The 21116-nt window shown below is 36.5% G+C and overlaps 1 protein-coding gene across 1 annotated transcript in view; it reads right to left on the reverse strand.

The window, feature by feature from the left end:
- Window positions 1-388: 388 nt before the first annotated feature.
- Window positions 389-21116, reverse strand: part of NDUFS4 (NADH:ubiquinone oxidoreductase subunit S4) — a 111391-nt gene continuing 90663 nt past the window's right edge. The window contains exon 5 of the mRNA XM_028106476.2: window positions 389-612. Within this exon, the coding sequence (XP_027962277.1) occupies window positions 509-612 (104 nt within the window). The 3' untranslated portion in view covers window positions 389-508. The remainder of the gene's footprint in view (window positions 613-21116) is intronic.

Genomic DNA, 21116 nt, shown 5'->3' on the forward strand with positions numbered 1-21116 from the left:
CCTGCTTAGGATTCTCTCTCTCTTCCTCTCCTTCCCAACCCCAAAAAATTAAAAAGAAGAGAACCTCAATAATGAGATTTGGGTTGATTAGAATGCAATGTAATCTTGAATTTCTCTAACGTCAGATAACAAGAGAATTTCTAAGACAGCGTTATAATAATGATGGCTGGTAATTTATAAACACTATTAATTTGAGAATGGCTATAAAGAATCAAGTGTAAAACTTCAATGTTGCAGCTGATTTCAAGCATTTCTTTTAACAGATTTTAAGTACTGAAATTTCCTAGAGGTATGATCACCTCAAATCTCCTCTGTAAATAGGAAACTGAAACAATGAAACATGTTCACTTTGAGACATCAAAAAACATTTAAAACAGGCACCACAAAATGTATTTGTGGTTAAAGGTCAAATTTATTAGGAGATTAAGAGATGTATTATACATGGACTATAAATACCACACAGCTGACTTTATTCACCGTCAAGCACAGAGATATAGTCAGTGCCAACCTATTTTGTGGATACTCTTGTTCTTTTGTTCCAAGAAAAATTTGCACCATAAGACTTGGACTTGGGTTTTGGAACCTTCCTCTCTTCAATGTCATAGCTCCACCCTAGAAAACAAAAACCCACAGAAACAGAATTAGGATACCTCAAGAGCACAGAAAGCAGAAGCTTTCATAAATTTAATGTTCATTTATCATTAAGGAGTAGTCAGCACATCTGAAATATACTAATATTTTCCCTTATAATCCTGTGTGACAAGGGGGTCCAAAATATTGCCTGAAGATGATTTACTATATCTCAAAAGCGTAACCCATAATGTGATTTCTCCTTGCTCAATATTCCTTATTCAATTACTGATGTTTACATATTCGTGTAAAATTTTCTATTTCTCTATGTGGTTTAATATGCATCTTCTTTGATAACTGCAGTGGGAACACTGAGCAATATAATCTGTCTCACTGTTTTCTAAAGGCTCATGCTAAAAGCAATACAGAAAAGCATACATGGTTATGTGTACATAGCTATGTACAGTTACCTATATAAATGACAGAGTCAGAGTAGACCTAAAAGATTATTTGGTTCTGCTCTCTGGGCTTTGACAGGCTACTGATTAAATTCAAAAACTTTTTTCAGCAAGGCTATCTATTTAGAATCCCATGGAAGTACTTGATAACAATGCAAATTCTTTGGCCTGACCAAAGGCTCATTTGGTCTAACTTCTGGCAGGGGCTTGGGAATCTGTACGTTAACTATTGATCCTGAGAGATTTTTATGCATAGAAGCTTGAGACTACTGGCCTAAACTGTCTGCTTCTGGGAGTTTTTGTATCTTCTTTCCAAAGCCCTTCTCAGTGTTTTATAATTTTGAAAACTAGATTTATTCATGTCCATGTCTTCTGCTTTAAGTCCAGTTCCTCAGTTCTTCTAAGGTATGGAGAACAGTCCTTCAACATCCTCCTTCCTGAAGATATAATTAAGTCATCGTTCTATTCCCTAGTCCAAGCAACCTCTGTAACTTTTACTTTTCTTCATAAGATACATTTTCCATCCCTATAATTTATCATTCTATCTGAGGACTTTCTTCAAATAACTCATCTTGAAACATTTGATCCATGGCTGCTGAATCATGTAGTCATGTATAAAATGTCCGAACTATTACATGTCTCATTAAGTAAACTTCTTGATCTTGTGAATTGTTATGAGTTCTAATGCCTCTTGGTGGATATAGTATTTGCTGCCACAAAAGCTTATACTTCAATAGCCCCTTAGAATGCAATTTTGCCACAAAAGTGAAGCCTATAAAAATCAAGTCATCAAAGTATACTGCTACTACTGCTTATTTTAGTGTCCAAAAAGAGGAAATAATTCCATTGCTAGAACTCCATCTTCAAAGAAAGTCCATGTGCTATAAGGAAATTGAGAAGCAGGAAAGCAAATGAAACAAATGGTTTAAAAATACAAATGAAACATCAGAATCCAGGAGAGAAAATATTGATTCAATTTACTTGCTTAAACATAACCTTTAACAGAGTAAAGTTTTGAGTACTTTCTAATCCATTAAAACAGAAAAAAAAATCAGAAAGTTATGTCTTACTTAAAGGAGGACCTGAACCTATAAAATAACTACATTAACAAGTGGCTATTTGCATTTCAAAAACTTTACTAACAGGCCTAAGAATAGTACCTACTTCATAGGTTGTCATGAGGATTAAACAAGCTTATTCATGTGAATTGCTTAGAAAATACCTGGCACTTAACAATCACTTATTGAGTTCTATGAAAAAGGTACTTTTCTAAAACCTTTATATGAATTAATATTTCCTTTAACTGAGGAAACTGAGGCACAGAGTGGTTAGGTAACTAGCACAAGCTCACTCGGCTAGAAAGGGACAGAATCAGGATTTAAACAAAGAATCTGATTCTGGAGCTTTTGCCTTAATACTGTCTCTTGTGGTTTATAGCAAGCACTTGATAAATAAGCTATTCTTTCTGTCTCAAATTTGATTTGCAACTTTCTGGTAACACATCTTCTATATGAAGTGAAGCATTAAAGTAAATAAAATTTCCATCACACTGAAACCCCTAATTTTGAAATTAACTACAGAAAGGAATTTTGGTAAGCAAATTAATACTGTGACCTGAACATGATAACTTTAACATTATAGACTTCTCAAGCACTTCCTATATTGACCAGCAAATGATGCTGTTAATTATAAAAAATAATTCAATAAAGCAGGTATAGCAATATTTACTGAACATTTGCTATTCATTTAATAAATATTATTGAGAGGCACCTGGGTGGCTCAGTTGGTTAAGCGACTGCCTTCAGCTCAGGTCATGATCTCAGGGTCCTGGGATCAAGCCCCTCATCGGGCTCCCTGCTAGGCAGGAAGCCTGCCTCTCCCTCTCCCATTCCCCCTGCTTGTGTTCCCTCTCTCGTTGTCTCTCTGCCAAATAAATAAATAAAATCTTTAAAATAAATAAATAAATAAATATTATTGATTGCATACTCTGTGTCAAGGACTGTTGAGACACCAGAGGTAAAGCAGTGAATAAATTCCCAAACTTCTTCAAGTTAGCAGAAAAGAAATTGATAAGTAAATGCATGTTATACTAGGTGCTAATACGGCAATACCTATGATTAAAAATACATATTTTATGCTAATGAGCCCTAAAAAAAAATTCTAGAGAGGGTACACAAGGAAGCTCTCCCTCCTTGAGAAGGTCACACTTGACTGAAGATCTGAAGGAGATCAGAGTTAGCCATGTGGATGTCTGGGAAAAGAGCCTGAGGCATGTTCTAAGCCCTCTGCTAAGTGCTTTAAATGTATTTTTATAGAATTTTAAAACTGAGATCATAGGTTGCTTGGCTTATGAAGTAGGCATTATATATGCCCCGATTTTATATTTAATTATTTAGGAAAAATAAAGCACAGAGAAGGTAAATAAGCAGCCTAAAGCCTCATGGCTAAGTGGCAAAGTCAGGGTTTTAACCAAGGCTGACTTTAAAGCTATGTACCTAACCACCTCATAAATAAAACTGCATTTCTTTAAAAGCATCTTGTAATTTCAATTTTTATCTATTTCACCCATTTCTTTTCAATCTTTGTGATTTTGTAACTCCCCCCACCCCTAATTTTTATAAATGTGTTGAAAGGAACTGTTTCAAGAATGCCTGGAAAGTAAGTCTATGTCTGCCATTATGTCCATCCACCCCCACCCCGGTTGTGGAGAAAGGAAAAGGTTTCTAGTGTAGACTCTGTGTCTGGTTATAATGATTGTTGGTAAATTATCCAAGGCCTCCATGATCTCTTCTTGCCAAGTGATGGGTGAGAGAACCTATGCTCCCTCACCCCTGCTTCCCAACACACTCTCCAGCCCAATAAAAGACATTATAAGAGGAACAGAAGAAATGATAAAGTACTTGGACATATTTAGGAATTGGTATTATACATGAGCATATACCTGATAATCACTCTCTCATTTACATGGTTAATCTGTCTTTCAATCACCAGGGAGAAGAAAATTTTTTTACTGCATCAGAACGCAGACATAGCTCTATTATCTGTTTTGCTCATGGAGTCTCAAAATGCTGTCAGGGTCACTGCAATGTGAGAAGACTGGGATTTTGTACACATAATAAAAGAACAATGGTTTGGGTTTTCTCCTGGTAACAAAGGAGTGACCTGGCTCTTGGGAACTGTGAGCCAGATTACAGTTGCTGTTGATGGTGATAACAACAATAAATAGAATTATCATTATAGGGACTGGAATGTGGATGGGCAAAGCTTCTTGGGAAAACAAAAACATACATGGAAGAAACTAGCATTTGCTAACAGTATCCATCTCTACATTATTGCTCTACCACAGCCACCCATGATTATTAGGATATATGGGGGGGGGGATCTCTTTTCCTCACATTTTTCTGTGGGAAACAACTTTGCTCCCAAAGCTGCACAAGCAACTAATAACTTCTCTGATTAAGTAAAAGGAAAGACGGGCATGAGGAGTTCTAATGAGAACTCATGAGAGACTGAAACTCAACTCAGAGTCTATATAATCTCCTTTTGGATTTTCTATCCATCACTGAGAAAACTTTTCTAGGTAGGACTGATGCTGGGATGAAAATTTGTTCTTTTGGGGGGAACTCTGTTAAGAATCTGACCACATTTCTAAGCATCCTTCTCCAAAGTGTTTACCTTACAATGTGTGGATAAACGATTTTATTGGTCCTAGTATACTTCATACGACAATCTTTCCCAAGTTATTTTTTGTAATATCGTGGCAATATAAAGGCTACTGGAGCAAGCAGTGAGCTTTAGCTAAAAAGACAAAATAACCATAAAAATAACAACACTTGAAAGGACATTAAACATTTGTACTTAATGGATGAGTTACATGAACTGTGCTCATCTTTTCTACTTCCTATGTGAAGGTTGCTCTTAAAAAGAAAGAACATAATGTAACTTGCAAGAAATAGAATGTAAAAATTTAAGAATGGAATTTTGTGAAATGTTAAGTTTCTGTAAGAATTTTCAACACTAAGCTTTTTTAAAAACTCAAACTCAAGTTTCTGAATGAGATCATGGAAGTGAAAACACTTGCATTCTCTGAAGAATGTTTATACAAAATCAAGGTGTAGTCTATGACAGTGGTCCCAATATGTTGTTCTATTAGGACACTGAAAACCAGCCTTCAGTCTTCCCAGCTGTGCACCAGGAGAAGATCAAAGCAACTGAGTCCAAAGCAGCTGCCCCAGGGATGGGGTAAGCTCCTAGGGCTGCCGTCACTTCCCACTGAGGAGAGCAGCCATATGGCACGGATTAACCACAAATCCAACCACCAGCACCTAAATGATGAGAAGCTGACTCCCTTTGCTGTTTCACACACTGGAATGCTTTCACAAAGATATTTTGATCTTTAAGCCCTAGTATCAGAGAAGTACCTCTGGCAAATACTGTAGTAAACTTAAAATGTGACCTGTAATATCTCGTGCTCAATTTTTTTGGAAAGACGCCCATTTATTTTGTTGATCTCCAGACTGTGGTTGAGATACTCTACTTCCTATGATATAAATGTTTGGTGTAATCTTTCAAATGCGCCCAAAAAAGCCTAAGGCCCAAAACCCAAAATTAAAGACCAAATACATCCACAAAAGGCCTCTGAACAAAACCAGATCATGACAATTAACTTGTGAATTCTATGTATGAGACAGAAAATTAATTCCATTCACTTTTATTTACAGAACCATTTTATTTATGGTTCAGTAAGGCAAAATACAGAGAAATGTTCATCAGTGCTTTTATTGCTTGTGAAATGTTACCTCTAGTAACCTTGGTCCAAGTCCTATAAAATGTCTTTCTCCTGTAATAATCTAATCTCAAACCCTGACATTAGTTCAGAAGTGAATAGTTTAATGGTTTTTCCTACTATCCATCTGTGTACAAATCGAGAAGCACTGTAATTTGGCACAAAATGGCATAACTGGCAGTCGCTGCTAACAGAGGCATGGGATCAGAATAGAAAAGGCTTTGGGAAGCCACAGCAAGGTATGTGGATACTTGGAAGGTTTCAAGGGTTTCCACCAGGCTATGTACCCAGATTATGCCTTGGTAAAAGCAAAGCATAAACTTTTAAAATATAATTTAAAGGGGGTTGAGGGCTGTGTTAGTCTTTGAGGAATTTCATTTTAGAAGTCCCTCTACTTTGAAATTCCCAAGTACCTAGTATTTGGCAGGGGGAGGAGGTTCAGATTAATTTGAAAGTATCTTAGATCTTCTTTTAGAAAATATTATGGAGACATAACAGGGGTTGGGATACATTGGCAAAGCAATTCTTTCCATGAAAATTATATAAAATTATTTAAAGAAGCAAATAAGGTGAAAATGTGAGGCACCTGAAAGATTAGTAACACCCTACACCTGCCACAGCTGCCAACACCTCAAAAAAAAAAAAAAAATCCCACCTTTGATGTGATAGTCAATGGCCTCCTTAAGTTTTATCTTTTCAAATAATATAGTTGCTATACAGTATTATTTTGATTTCCAAGGCAGTAATTGGAACCACATTATTCAGAATTTGCCACAAAATAAACTGGTTTGTGTTCCAAAAGTACATGTGAAAATCAGTCATTAGAAATTGAGAACACATTTTTTTCTAGAGAAAGAGACTATACAACAGTGGTAAAGTTCCAAAAATCACTCTCAGAGATTTTGATGTAATTGGTTTGGGTGTGGTCTGTGCATAGGGATTTCCAAATCCCATTTAACCCATAATACACTAGGAACCTCACTAAGCCACCATGTATAAGTTAATTTCAGACCTTCAACAGGGAATCTAAATTTCTCTCCCCACCCAGCATGTCTATCTGTCTCTCAGGAGTCTCAGCAGTTCAGGAGTCAGGCTGAACATTTCCCTGGCCACAAGACAGCCAGTACCTTGGACTGGGGATTGAGAAGAAAGAATGACGAAGAAAAAAATTGGGGCTCCAACAGAAAATTATGGTGTCTACGGCAAACCAGATCTCAGCCCTGACTATGGTCTTTGAGTTATTCTGAAACCCTGTAAGATGTAGGTGTGGATTCTGTATTTGTGAATTTGCCTGTTCACTAAAATTTACCTGTAACCCCCAAATCAATATTCACAATGCTTCCATGGTCATTAGTGACATGCACAGAGCAATGAAAATTTGAGTCACTCAACGTACATGTTCCCAGCTGAGGTCAAGCAAGGTAATGCTCTGTGCCTTCTTGTTTCAGATCGCATACTGTAAACAAGTGTCCTTTTCGTGATCTATTTACAGGGGCATTTTTGTGCTTCCTGTTGATGATTTTGCTGTTTAAAATGGCCCCACAAGTGTAGTGCTCTAGCACTTTCTAGTGTTCCTAAGGAAAAGAAGGCTCCAATGTACCAATGTATGTTAGATATGCTTCATTCAGGTGTAAGTTACAGTGCTGCTGGCTATGAGTTCAATGTTCATGAATCAACAATACACATTAAATAAGGTGTTTTTAAACATTTGAACAGAATCACATTTAGAAAAGGTTATGTATGTATTGATTGGTTGACAAAATTTTGTGATCAGAGTCTCAAAACAATCTAACTTTGTGTTTTTCTTAGGAGCAGTATTTCAGTACTCATTAATTTAAGTGTTTTTTGTGACTTTAGAGATCATAACTACCATGAGTAACAAGAACCAACCGTAACAGATATATAAATTCTGTCCTGCCTGGTGACTCTTCCCCGCCCCCTTTGGAAAAACCAGTTTTGTCTCCACTTGTAATTCATCTCAACATTCCTTTACTCCATATAAATTTGTGCCTTACTGATTTTTCCTTTGAACTGGTTATAACATCCGCCTAGCTCCCTCATTTCATGGGTAAACTAAATTCTTAAAAATGTATTTATCTATATCTATATTAGAGTCATGATTTTATCTTTTTCAGGAAATATTCTTTTCACAATTTTGGAAGTCCCACTGAGACACCTAATAGATCCACCAGCCAAAGCCTGGCAAACTTCTTCACCAGAAGTGGTATACCTTATTTTAAGCTCAGGTATGTATTTTCTTGGCCCCAAGAGGCAAATATAAGAGAATTTTGCTGATTCAATGTTTTTCTATTTTTAACTTTGCTCTCTACTAAGTTTGGGAATTGGTTTTAGAGAGCTATTCTCTAAATAGGATAACAAAAAAAACAGAAAATCTGGTCTAGTTGGTCTTTGCAGTCTATCTGAGCTTAACCAAATGAAGAATTTGTACTCACTGAGAAGAGAACAGCTCTTTAGTATGGACATAATTCTGTGTTAACTGTTAACCCATGACTGAAATTTTAGAACTGAAGTTATAAACTGTGTGACTACTGGTCTTGTCTACATGTCTGTTAATTCAGAAGGGTCTTTACTTCTCATTATATATGTATGGGTAATGTTTTTCTACCTCTACATGTCATTAATGAATTAAAATTGTAAAATCTCTTAAAGAGGCTCTGTTTTGATTAGCTTATAGGGAAAAATAAGTGCTTGTATAAGAATTCCTACAGTTCTTAGAAAACAAGTAAATTCAACTTCTAAATAGTCTTAATGTGCCAGATTTAAAAGTATTCTTGGGGTGCCTGGGTGGCTCAGTCAGTTAGGCATCCGACTCTTGATTTCAGCTCAGGTCATGATCTCAGGGTCGTGAGACTGAGCCCCAGTGGGCTCTAGGCCCAGCGGGGAGTCTGCTTGAGATACTCTCCCTCTCCTTCTGCCTGCTCCCACCCCTACCCCTGCTGGGACTCCCACTCTTTCAAAAAAAAAAAAAAAATTCTTAAAGACCTAAGGAACATTTAAGAATTCAAGTACAAATAACACAGGTGAATCTTGGAGCACCTGGCTGGCTTAGAAGAGCATGCAACTTTTGATCTCAGGGTGGTTGAGTTCGAGCCCCACATTGGGTATATAGATTACTTAAATGAATAAATAAAAACTTAAAATATATATATATGTATATATATATATATACAGGCAACCTATGGGGGTGCCTGGATGGCTCAGTCAGTTGAGCATCCAATTCTCGGTTTCGCCTCAGGTCGTAATCTCAGGGTTGTAGGATTGAGCCCTGCATCAGGATCTGTGCTCAGCACCACCCCCTCTGCTGGCATGTGCACGTGCATGCACACATGCACGCACACACACTCTCTCTCTCTCACATACATAAATCTTTAAAAAAATATATATAGGTGATCTTTGGCAAACAAATTTAATCATTTCTGTTTAATAAAAGCAGCTATATTTTCTTTAGTTTATTAGTGTTAAATATGCCAAGCACAGATCTTTATTCTATTTCAATATGTTCTTTCTAAACTTATGTAAGTTTACTGATCAAATAAGCTAGCATTACTTCTGTTTGTTTATAATCCTAAAAAATATAAATTTGTATTTATCCAAAATGATTCTTCATTCTGGTAATTTTAATAGTAACTAAGTTTTGTAGTATGTCACTTTGGAAATTAAATTCCAAGATCTTAGGTTAACTTAAAACCTTAGACGATGGGGGCGCCTGGGTGGCTCAGTCGTTAAGCGTCTGCCTTCTGCTCAGGTCATGATCCCAGGATCCTGGGATCAAGCCCCACGTCGGGCTCCCTGCTCTGTGGAAAGCCTGCTTCTCCCTCTCCCCCTGCCTCTCCCACTACATGTGCTCTCTCTATCTCAAATGAATAAACAAAAATCTTTAAAAACAAAAAACTTAGATGATGTTAATGGATATTTATTAGATATTTAGATCATTTCTAAGAGTACTGAACTGCTTACTAAGCAAAAATTTAAGTTTATATATTTTTCCTTCTTGTTTTTATATGGTACGGAGAGGTTGTATCTTTGGGTTTGTTAATGGACACATTTTTTTGCCACTTGGAGAAGTCCGACTATAAAGAGTCTTGCACGTGGTTGTAGAAAGTTGTTAGGTGAATTTTTAAGTTTTGCTAGTTTACTTAAATATCAGTGTGTAACAGTTTTCAACGATCTAGTTCTCTGTTTTCTCTATGAAATCAGAGCTAACTTTGATTAAAAGATATAATTAATATATATGAAATTCTCCTAGGAGCAATAGTGGCAAAGAGGTATAACTTTGTATGGAAGATAATGAGATATGTTTCTGTTTACCAAGGAAAAAGAGAATAGTTAGTATAGAGGCCTCTTTTAGGCAACCAACTTGAACAACAGAAACTTGATCAAGGCAAAGGGGCCCACAGTGACCACCAAGCTGAATGCAAACAGGCTCACTAAGCGACCTACCAGGAAATAGCCACAGGCCCTAACTGACCAATTACAACCAGGCACAGTTCCAAAGATGACCAAAAAAGGGAAAATTCCATACTCCCTTCACTCTACCCAATAACTGGTCCCTCACTAAGACCCTTGTCCCAGTCTCTCCTTTGCGATCTTGCCCACCGTTTGTTCTGCTTTGGGTGCATTCTTCACACCTCCCGCACTGCAGCGGCCACCCTATTGGGTCGGGGCACTCCACAGTTAGGTCCTAAAGTAAATGTCCAAAATGAGAAAGAGAATGATGAAAGACAAAACCTGAATGGATACTGAAAGTTATATAAGCTTTGCAAAAACAAATCTTTATTTGCCTTACAGTATGTCCAAAAAATCTGAAAAGCTCTGAAATGTATAAAATCTTACAAAGTTTGCTCAGTTTAGGTGGGCTTATTTCATTAGTTCACTATTTACTGCCTCTACTTACAACATGAAAGGTTATTCTTTTTGTCTAATCTGCCTAGATTTCAAAGTTTCTGCGGCTTACCAGAATAACCTTATATGCCGACTTTAAGTCCTTAATGACTTCCATAAGAGCTCAGGATCTTTACAGTCGTGTTACCTTTTATGTTGGTAAGTTTTATCATCCCTTTGAAATGAACAGTCAAGTACTGTTTGTCTAGTACCTACGATCCTATTCCTATCCTAAGTGTGCAAATCTACTGACATTTTTAAATTTTTGCCTCCCCAAAATAGCAGCCTAAATGTAAAATAAAAGATTCAGATTATCTTTGTACCTAAAACTATTTTCAAGATTCCCCAGAAGGCCTCTGGACTATCACAAGTATGTATTCTTTTAACCTCATGAAAAGAGAGATACTGAAAATAATTAGGTTTACTTGACACGATACTATTGATGAGTGGTACTATAAGAGCTATCAAGTCAGAAGAGATGCTTAGCCCTCCTGAGGTTAAATCTATATGGGTAAAATGTTACTAATATAATTATGCTATGTACTAAGTATACATTCTCAATGCCCTCACTGTCCATGTTTTATTTATCAGAGCCCCGGTACTGCTTTGTCCGATATTAGTATAGGTTATCAGACACAACTTCAGTTATCTTTAAAAACATCAACTTGGCTGCATCTTCTGTAGTTTGGATCTCGTATCTTCTAGGCCAGTATATGTAAACTGGGAATACATATCACTAATCAATGAAATTTTATTAATATACAAATGTTTAGGACCGTCCCCAGACTTACTGAATCTCTTTGATTTTCTTGACATATTTCTGGTATATTCTTACTATATATTTGGCACATTCAGGGTATATTACATCTCAGGATTATTATTATTTCTCTGTAAATATTATGTTCATCCATTTTTATAAGTTAGATGCACATTCACTGTCTTCTTTGAAACCAGGTTTTAATACTGATTACATGTATTTTGTATGTAACATTTTTGGTATAACTTTAAGTTGCATTATTCCTGTTATGACCGTTTATATTTCATTTCTGAAATTTACCAGTAATGTTAATTACAGCCATCTTAAATCTTTTATCACTTAGGGATAGATTTTTTTGTTTTACTCTGATGCTACCCTGAAAGCTCCTGAAAGCTCCTGAAATCAGTTACAGGCCAGAGTGCTTTGTCTTCAACAAAGACAGCCTGAGAGCTCTGTGGAGAAGGACTGTTAGGTATTCTTGGGTATAGGCTTATGATGGCATAATAATTCTAAGACCATACCAGTGGACTGAGTCAGGACTTCCAGAACTCTAGTTGAGCTGCAGATAAATTTATGATCCAGTGAAACAAGAATTAATTATATAGGACTGAATGCACTAACGAGGGCTGAATGTAGTTTCTGTTTGGAGTATTTCTGATATTGTTTCAATGTTCTATTTTCTGGGCATTTAAGGACGTCCTTTCCCTTTTCTCCTAAGGTATCTACAATTTAGTAGACAGTGTTTTGTAAACTAAAATTTGTTATCATTTGTAAATGATTAGTCTCCCTGCATGACCCCTACAGAATTAGAAAACCCTTGTTGAATATTCTTATATTCATGGCAATATAGTTATTTGTACATGTTCAGTATGTCCTCCTTTTTATTAGGAAATAAGTGTAAACAATGGTTATGCAGTGAGGGCCATACCTAGATTGACAGATTTGACAATGATACTCATTTAATCAGATATGACCAGACACTTTTAAGGAACTAAAGTTTACAAAATCTTTCCAGGAAAGTGGCATGGCTCCAGGCTAACAAATTACAAAGTTCCCCAAGGTGGTAAGGAACTTTTCTTTGAGGATCTTAGGATATTTTAGGCACCTTAAGAAGGGAGGAAAAATTTGCCCAATAGGCATCACAGAAGAAATCTGGTGGCCAGTTATTTGTTGTGAAAAGTCTAATCTGAGATTCCTTATGAAAAATTTCAGCAAAGCAAACTTAAGAAAGCTTATGTGGTAAAGAGCAGAACTTCCGTCCCCCAAAAAACACGTTTTAGGCATAAGGATTTTGAGCTGGTTAGTTTCAAAAAGCAGTAAACACAGGGAAACCTCCGAAAATGAAGAAACTGCCCTTTTGTGAGGGAAATTAACATTTATAAGAGAAATCTCCATTTGTAAAGGTGTCTCCCACTCAGTACAAGGAAGAGGAGGATGACTAAAACTCTGGAAATTCAACCAATGGAAAAGCCTCGGAATTAAGTCTGCATAACAAACTATACCCTCGTTTATGGTGCTTTGCCTGATAACCTCCCAAGGCCGTCCCCAGCGCCCGCTCCCCAAATCTTTTATCTGGAGATGGTATTTAAGGTGGTGGCAAGGTCCATTTTGGAGTTATCAGTTTTCCCGGGTATATAGGAGGTATACATGTTATTAAACTTCTGTTGGTTTTTCTTGGTTACATCTTTTAATTATAGGGGGCAAGGGGTCTCAGTCAAGACCTATAAAGTTAAAGGGAAAATTATTTATCCTCTCCTACAGTTGCAAATTATTGATTCTTGCTATACCTAACTAAATACTCAGGCCAAATATTAGCCCAGTATTTTGTGATCATAAATAATCTGAGATTTTTTTTTTTAATCATAAAAGGAGAAGAGTAGAAACGAATTCTGTTTCAGCAGAAAACTGCATTATCTATAGTATGCCCTTTCCCTTCCAGGTTATCAGATTTCAGTGTAATTCCTTGTCTTTCGGCTATTTTATCTCTTTTTAAGTTGTATGACTGATAGATATGCAAATTCTGTCCTGTGTCCTACTGGTAGTGATTTAATTAACTGCCCCTCCCCCACAAAACCTCCATCTGTCTCCATTTGCATTCCTTTTTTCCACATACATTTGTGCTGTTTTGACTTTTACTTTGAACTGGTTATAGCATCTACCTAGTTCTTTTCTATCACATGAATAAAATAAATCCTTTAACACAAATTTTTATATCTTAGGAGTCCTGATTCTTAGCTTTCGAAACAAAGGTGTCTTTTTAACAGATGACTGAATGTGAGGTTGAGGCCCTCATTAGAAGGTTTAAGTTAGGTGGAAATCCAGACTTTGCTGCTGGGTCTACTTCTGGAATAATTCTAAATCCTGGGCTGCAAACTCCAATTACCTCCTTACTTTCCTGAATCCAGGGCTCGACGAGTCGGCTTCCTCCCCTGCTTCTACCTTCTATTACCTCAGAGGCATACTCACTCCGGACAGAATGCAGTCCCACAGTCCACCCTGTCCTCCTACTCCTGAAAGAAACCCTCCCGTTTTGAGAATTTCAAAGAGTTTTTACAGCTAACAACAATGAGAAAAACAGAGGGGGTACAATGACCTACCAAAGGAAAGTCACAAAGTTTCAAATCAGATCAAACGGGGGAAGGCTATTTCTGGTTTTCATTAGCATGTAAATGGTAGTAGAGCCGAGCCTTCTACCATCGACATTTTTCCACAACTGTCTTACTCCTCCTCTCTCCGTGATGCAGCTTCCTTCTCCTCCCCGCCCTCAACCCTATCATGAAACACTAAGAAAGACAAAAGCCACAATGGGTGAGAAAGGTGGGTCTTTTCAGTACACAAAGAACTAAAGTGAGGTTCATCTACATTTCAGAAGAAACCTCAGATACTCTTTTCTCTTTTTACAAAGAAAGGTTATCTTTGAAGAGTTCCTCTGCAATATTTGCTGAGCTCAAACAGAGACCTTCAGGATGAGGCCCTGGGGTTAAAGCCAAAAGATACAGAGGTATTTATATTTTCTTTACTTCGTGTGTATGTTGCGGGAGGTTGAGAACTAAGACTTGGGGGAGTGGAAGGTAGGGAGCAGGCGGAAAAGCCATAGGGAGGGCATCCAATCTTCTTTCCCACTCCCTAGTTTCACAGAATCAGCCCTCTGAAGAACTGAGATATGGTGAGAAGAGAGACCTAAGCAAAACAGAAGCAGGGGGTAGTTACAGGAGTTATTAATAGCAGGAAGAACTTCTTTTAGTCTCAGAAATTATATATTCTTACATAAAATTCTTATATAAAGAGATGAACCTGCACAATACCTTATATGGTTAAGAAATGAAAAATGGGTGATTAATGGGATCTTGTGGTATAATATAGGTCTCTTTTAGCTATTTTATTTCAATATTATATTACATGTAACATAAGAGTTTCCACTTATCCTTGATTCATACCGGGTAAGAATAAAGAATAGAACTATGTTTCTCAAAAATATAAAATGTGAAGTTTTCAAAGATGGATAAGGTTTTCATATTTCTTTTTTTATGTTAATAACCATACATCATTAGTTTTTGATGTAGTGTTCCATGATTCATTGTTTGTGCATAACACCCAGTGCTCCACGCAGAATGTGCCCTCTTTAATACCCATCACCAGGCTAACCCATCCCCCCACCCCCCTCCCCTCTAGAACCCTCAGTTTGTTTTTCAAAGTCCACAGTCTCTCATGGTTCATCTCCCCCTCCGATTTCCCCCCCTTCATTCTTCCCCTCCTGCTATCATATTTCTTATATTCACTATACAATATATGTTAGTGAAATATTTAGAATATGTATAGAATGTATATTCTGTGCATTGCTAAGTACTATATAGATCAGTGCTGTCCAACAAAAACAATGTGAATCCCATATAACTTAACTTCTGTAAAGTTTTTTTTATCTATCTAAGTAATCTCTACACCCAACGTGGGGCTCAAACTCACAAGCCCAAGATCAAGAACTGCACACTCTTCTGACTGAACCAGCCAGGTGCCCCAGTATAATTTTAAATTTTCTAGTAGCTACTTTAAAAAATGACTAAAGAAGTATGTAACATCTATTTTAATATTTTCCTAGCCCAATATATATCCAAAATATTATCACTTAAATATGTAATCAATATAGAAACTTTAGATAATTTTTATACCAAGTCTTTGACATACAGTGTATATTTTACACTTACAGCACATTTCAATTTGAACTAGACACATTTCAAGTGCTATACAGTCACATGTGGGTACCATATTGGACAGTGCTGACGTAACTGATGTGGGAAACAAAGGCAAAAGAAAAAAATTAAATTTCCTTACTGCCTACAGTCCATTGACAAGTCCTTGAAACAGTGACCTTCCTTGCAGAGCTTAGCTGCCTCATGTTGACACTTTGCTAAAGGCAAATGGCACTCTTATCCCGACCCCCCAGGATCCTGTAAGTCTTCTTTAACATATAAAAATTCCCTTGAAAACTTCCTTTCCCTCTACCCCCCAAGATACTCAGCAATCACCCTCCAAGCATATGGCCCACTGATACACATCTGAAGGGTCTCAGGACTGAGTTTTTACCAAATAGTAATAAATGACCTTTTCCTACAATAGCTAGCCCCTCAGGATCCTGGAAACCTTGTTTCCAAAATTCCTTAGAGGCTTGTGCTGTCCCTAACCCCCTCCCAACTTGAAAGTATATAACAGTCACCCATCACAACCCCAGTGCAGCTCTTTCTGCCCAAGGGTCCCGTCCACATGCTTTAATAAAACCACCTTTTTACACCAAAGATGTCTCAAGAATTCTTTCTTGGCCATGGCTCTGAACCCCAACCATTTCCTACATCATAATGGTCATTTTTTAAGATCTACTAGCAGCACAGTATCATATAAAAAAATACTGAACTTAGAATCTAGGAACTTGGGCCTTATCAGTTAAGAGCTATGTGAGTGATCTTGGTCTTATTAATTTCTAGGCCTCTGTATCCTTAAAAAAGAGTTTAGAACAAATAACTTACACCTTGGAAAACAGCCCTAATGTTATGAAATAATCATCTTAAGTACACTGGAATATACTTAAGTTTATCTGTTAATAAACTTAGGATAAGCGCCACATTAGACAGAGAAGCATTGGTTGTATTTTACAAACACACTAAAATATAAGAAACTGCTAATCATTCTATAATTTTCTTTCTCCAGATTTCCAGTTAGAGGGAAGTAACAGTTCTTCTGAAAGACAGAACAAGTAACCAAATTAATTTGTGATTTTTAAAAAGTTTAAAACATGATTTGGAAAATAATTTATAACATCACTAAATGTACAGTTCAAACTCACCAAATATTTATTGAGCACATTAAAAGATGAGTGGGACTGGGTGTTTTTTTCAGTGTAGCTGCTTATAATCCAGTAGGAGGAATAAAATATTACAGTTTGAGTACAAGGACACGCCTTATTTAACTACTGATCCCCACCCAGTGCCAGCAACAATAGTATCTGATGGAATGCAATACAAAAAATACAAAACTGTACTATAAAAGCTGTAAGAAAGGAAAAAATTGTGTAAGTTAAAAGAAAGAGAAAGTACATCCAGTAAGGGGTGGGAGATGGAGGTGGGAAAGGGGAATAAGAAAAGGGAGCAGGAAAGAGTTAATGTTTAAACTGTATTCTAAAGGCTAGGTTGTAGTTCTTGGCAGGAATAAGGATGAGAAAGGGAACAACAGCATGAGTAAGGTTGTAGATGGAAAAAAATATACAAACCTGGGGATAAGAGCAGGACAAAGAGTTAGGACATAGTAAAATAAAGCTAGGTCAGTGCTTCAGTGATGTGTTTATACTGTGAAGAACTTTGTTTGTTGTTGTTTGTTTAGACTTTATTTTTAAGTAATCTCCACACTCAGCATGGGGCTTGAACTCACAACCCCAAGATCAAGAGTTGCATGCTCTACCAACTGAGCCACAACCAGGTGCCCCTGTGAAGAACTCTGAATATCAGTTGAGAAGTGTATCTCTTAAGCAGAGGCCCTTCAAGATGTTTGAATAAAGAGTATTTTGGATTTAGAAAAATGTCACAGAACAAAGGGTCTTGGTATTAAGACTGTGTGCATATGTATATTTCTATACAATGGTTTAGACCATGCGTTAATAAATATTTTCTGTAAATGGCCAAATAGAAAATATGTTTAGACTCTGGGGGCCTTATGGTCTCCATTACAAATATTTAATTTTACTATTGCAGCTGAAGAGCAGTTACAGACGATACATAAATGAATGAATACAACTGTGTTCAAATAAAACGTGTTCATTCACTTACAGGTTTAATGACCTTGTAAGCTAATGTTACTTAATGTCTCTAAAACCTCAGTTTCTTTGATCTACAAAATGGGGATAATAATTGTTCCTGCTTCACAGAGTTTCAGTGAAGATTAAATGGGATGAATGAAAAGCACTTAGTAGAGTGACAAACTCATGCCTTAGTACTTATGAATGTTAACATTGTGATGATGATATGCATTACCTAAGTCTGGTAATAGAAGGCATTAAAAATTTCTAGGAAGCAAATGAATCTGAAAATCTTGTTCTTCATTGTACTGATTCTCTATAATACAATCTTTTATGTCAAGGGAAAGGATGGTCATGACTTTTTTTTTTTTTTTAAATAATGGGTGCCTGGGTGGCTCAGCTGGTTAAGCAACTGCCTTCTGCTCAGGTCATGATTCTGGAGTCCCGGGATCGAGTCCCCACCATCCCACCAGGCTCCCTGCTCAGCGGGGAGTCTGCTTCTCCCTCTAACCCTACCCCTCTCTCATGCTCTCTCTCTCATCCTGTCTCCCAAATAAATAAATAAAAATAAATCATAAAAAGATAAAAATAAAACCATTTAAAAGTAAGGAAAACAAGAAACCTAAGGAGGGGATGAAAGGTTAAGTTGTTCCTTTTCAGAACAGTCCCTGAGTATACGAACTATCTTTTTTTTTGAGGCGGCTTTACCCTAACCTCCTGTTTCTTGACACTACCGAGAGGCAAACATTTAATACTCCCTAAATGGATAACTTTTGCCAGATTTTTTGTTTATTATCAACACAGAATCATCTATATCAACAAAAACATATTTTCCCTCTAGAGCATATAATAAATAAGTTACTGGGCTAGAAAGTAAAGAAGTAAAAATATACACGGGCCCATGAGCTTAATATCCTTAAGTCTATATTAACCAATCCAATTTCTCATTTCAAAGAGGAAGAAACATGTTTATCAAAGGTTAAGTATAGCGAAACGTGACTTGCTCAAGATCTATAAAGCAGACAGTTATGGAATGAGAATCCTAGTTACTAGTCTCTGAATCCAATAGCGGTTACATATTAGTAACAACTTCTAAACCATTTCTTTCTAATGCTTTCACTAACCAGAACATTGGTTCACCCAACCTTCAACAGCATTAGCTCACAACAAAATGTTAGGTGACGGGGGGAGAGGGAAACCTTTTGAATGTCCCCATCCTATCCACCTACCCAAAAGAGGCAAATCAGAATGGGTAAGATGTGGGTAATCTGGAAAAGATCCTCCACCCCATGATTCTGTACCATTTCAATGATATGCTTAGCCTCACTGCCTCAGTAACTAAAAAAACAGGACTTTATACATGAAGTCTCTTTACATATAATGATCTATAATGCTGAATGTTAAATAAATGAGGCAGATCACAAGTATTATGTGAATTCAAGGGTGGAATAATCAGTGAGAACTCTCCCAGGAATGGGACTGGCTTCAAATTCTTGAGTAGAGGAATGTATTTTAGAAAGTAATTTTTACCACGTATCCCATGTCCATTATGTAGGTATTATGCTAGGTGCTGGGGACAAGGCAGTGACTAAGATGTAGGTTAAAATTCCTGATCCACTGTTAGCCTACAATATTGTAAGATACTATCCATTAAGCTTTTTCAAGTTATACTGTCTACTGACTTTGATAATGCTCCTCAGTTTTCTTTCCCAGGGAGGCAGAAATTTCAACAGCAGCAGTGGCTAGTTCACACCTGCAATTCACATAGCAACTGTAGTCATGCAGTCCTGGTGACCACTTAGACATTAACCAGAGATTTAACAATTTAATTAGATTTCCTGTTATTAAACTCTCATTGCAGACCTCAAATGAATAATTTTCAAGGTGTCAGACATGAAATATGGTAGGCTGCAAAGATGGAAAACATTAATAGAACTGTTTTTGATAAGCTATATTACAGTTTAATTAAAAAGCAATTTAATTTAAATCAAAATAATATTTTAAAGACTATGACCACTTTGAGAATAATTATGTAATTAAGAAATTTCGAAACTGCCAAGAACATGTTTTAATAAGGAGCTTCACTTACAAAATTTTTTTTTAGATTTTAAAGTCTAAAAAGAACAGGATAAACTTATCTACAATTATACTTAACTATGTTCTAAACACTTCTATTAACTAATTCAATCCTCATAACAATGCCCATTGTACATAGGAGAAAATGGAAGTACAAAGACATACAAATAGTAAGAGACCGACACGGATCCAAGCCCAGGCAGTTTGGCTTCACACTCTTAATCATAAGCTATAAAAAGTAAAATATTTAAAAAGCAAATATCTTAGATAATAACCTTTATGGATGTCAAATATGTTATATAACACTAATAATCTTTTACATATTGCCTTAAAGTAAAAATATACTTAAATAGACATTATCTCAAATAATTTAGATTCAAATTCAACTGACCATTTAGAACAGAAGAATGCATTAGGTACAAACATACAGCAATGCTTGTAAATCCATGAGGGAAAAATAGCAGAAGTATCAGACGGAGAGAGTAAAGGGTCAGAACAAACAGTTACTAAGTATCTATTCTGTATCAGGTACTAGACTAGGTACACTATGAGTTAAGTATCATGACTTCAACAATGAGAAAACATTAAGTCCATTATGAAATTAATCCAAAATCACATAGCTTCCAAGTGGCATAATAAGGATCAGAATTCAGACTGGACTGACTCCAAAGCCTCTCTTCACTACCATGTTGCATGGCTTAATAGAAAATGAGAAAAAAAAATTTGTAGTTTTGTTGATAGGAATATCAATATAAACAATAGTTTTAGGTGGCTATCTCAAAAACTAATACTCTCTTAGGCTGCATTAATCTAATTATAGTTTGGTACTATACCCACCATATCTAGAAAAGTGGCCCACAGACATTTAGGCTTACATGAATTTTTTTTTTTAAGATTTTATTTATTTATTTGAGAGAGAGAGAGAATGAGAGATAGAAAGCACGAGAGGGAAGAGGATCAGAGGGAGAAGCAGACTCCCTGCTGAGCAGGAAGTCCGATGTGGGACTCGATCCCGGGACTCCAGGATCATGACCTGAGCCGAAGGCAGTCGCTTAACCAACTGAGCCACCCAGGCACCCTAGGCTTACATGAAATTTTAAGGTACTTTAAGGAACTGTAAGGTAATTTAAGGAAAATTTAAGAATAAGGTAATGGTAATTATTTTCCAAATAAAGAGCTATTATGTAGAATTATAGATTCGAGATTTTGGATCAAAGTAAAAAGAATAAACAGAGGTATCAAAACTGGAATAGGCTGCTTTATGAGATATTCAACTAGAGTTTAAAA

This window comes from Eumetopias jubatus, unplaced genomic scaffold, assembly GCF_037043125.1.
Source record: "Eumetopias jubatus isolate StellerSeaLion01/CBP00866 unplaced genomic scaffold, mEumJub1_p1.0 scaffold_5, whole genome shotgun sequence".
In the NCBI taxonomy this organism is placed as follows: Eukaryota; Metazoa; Chordata; class Mammalia; order Carnivora; family Otariidae; genus Eumetopias; species Eumetopias jubatus.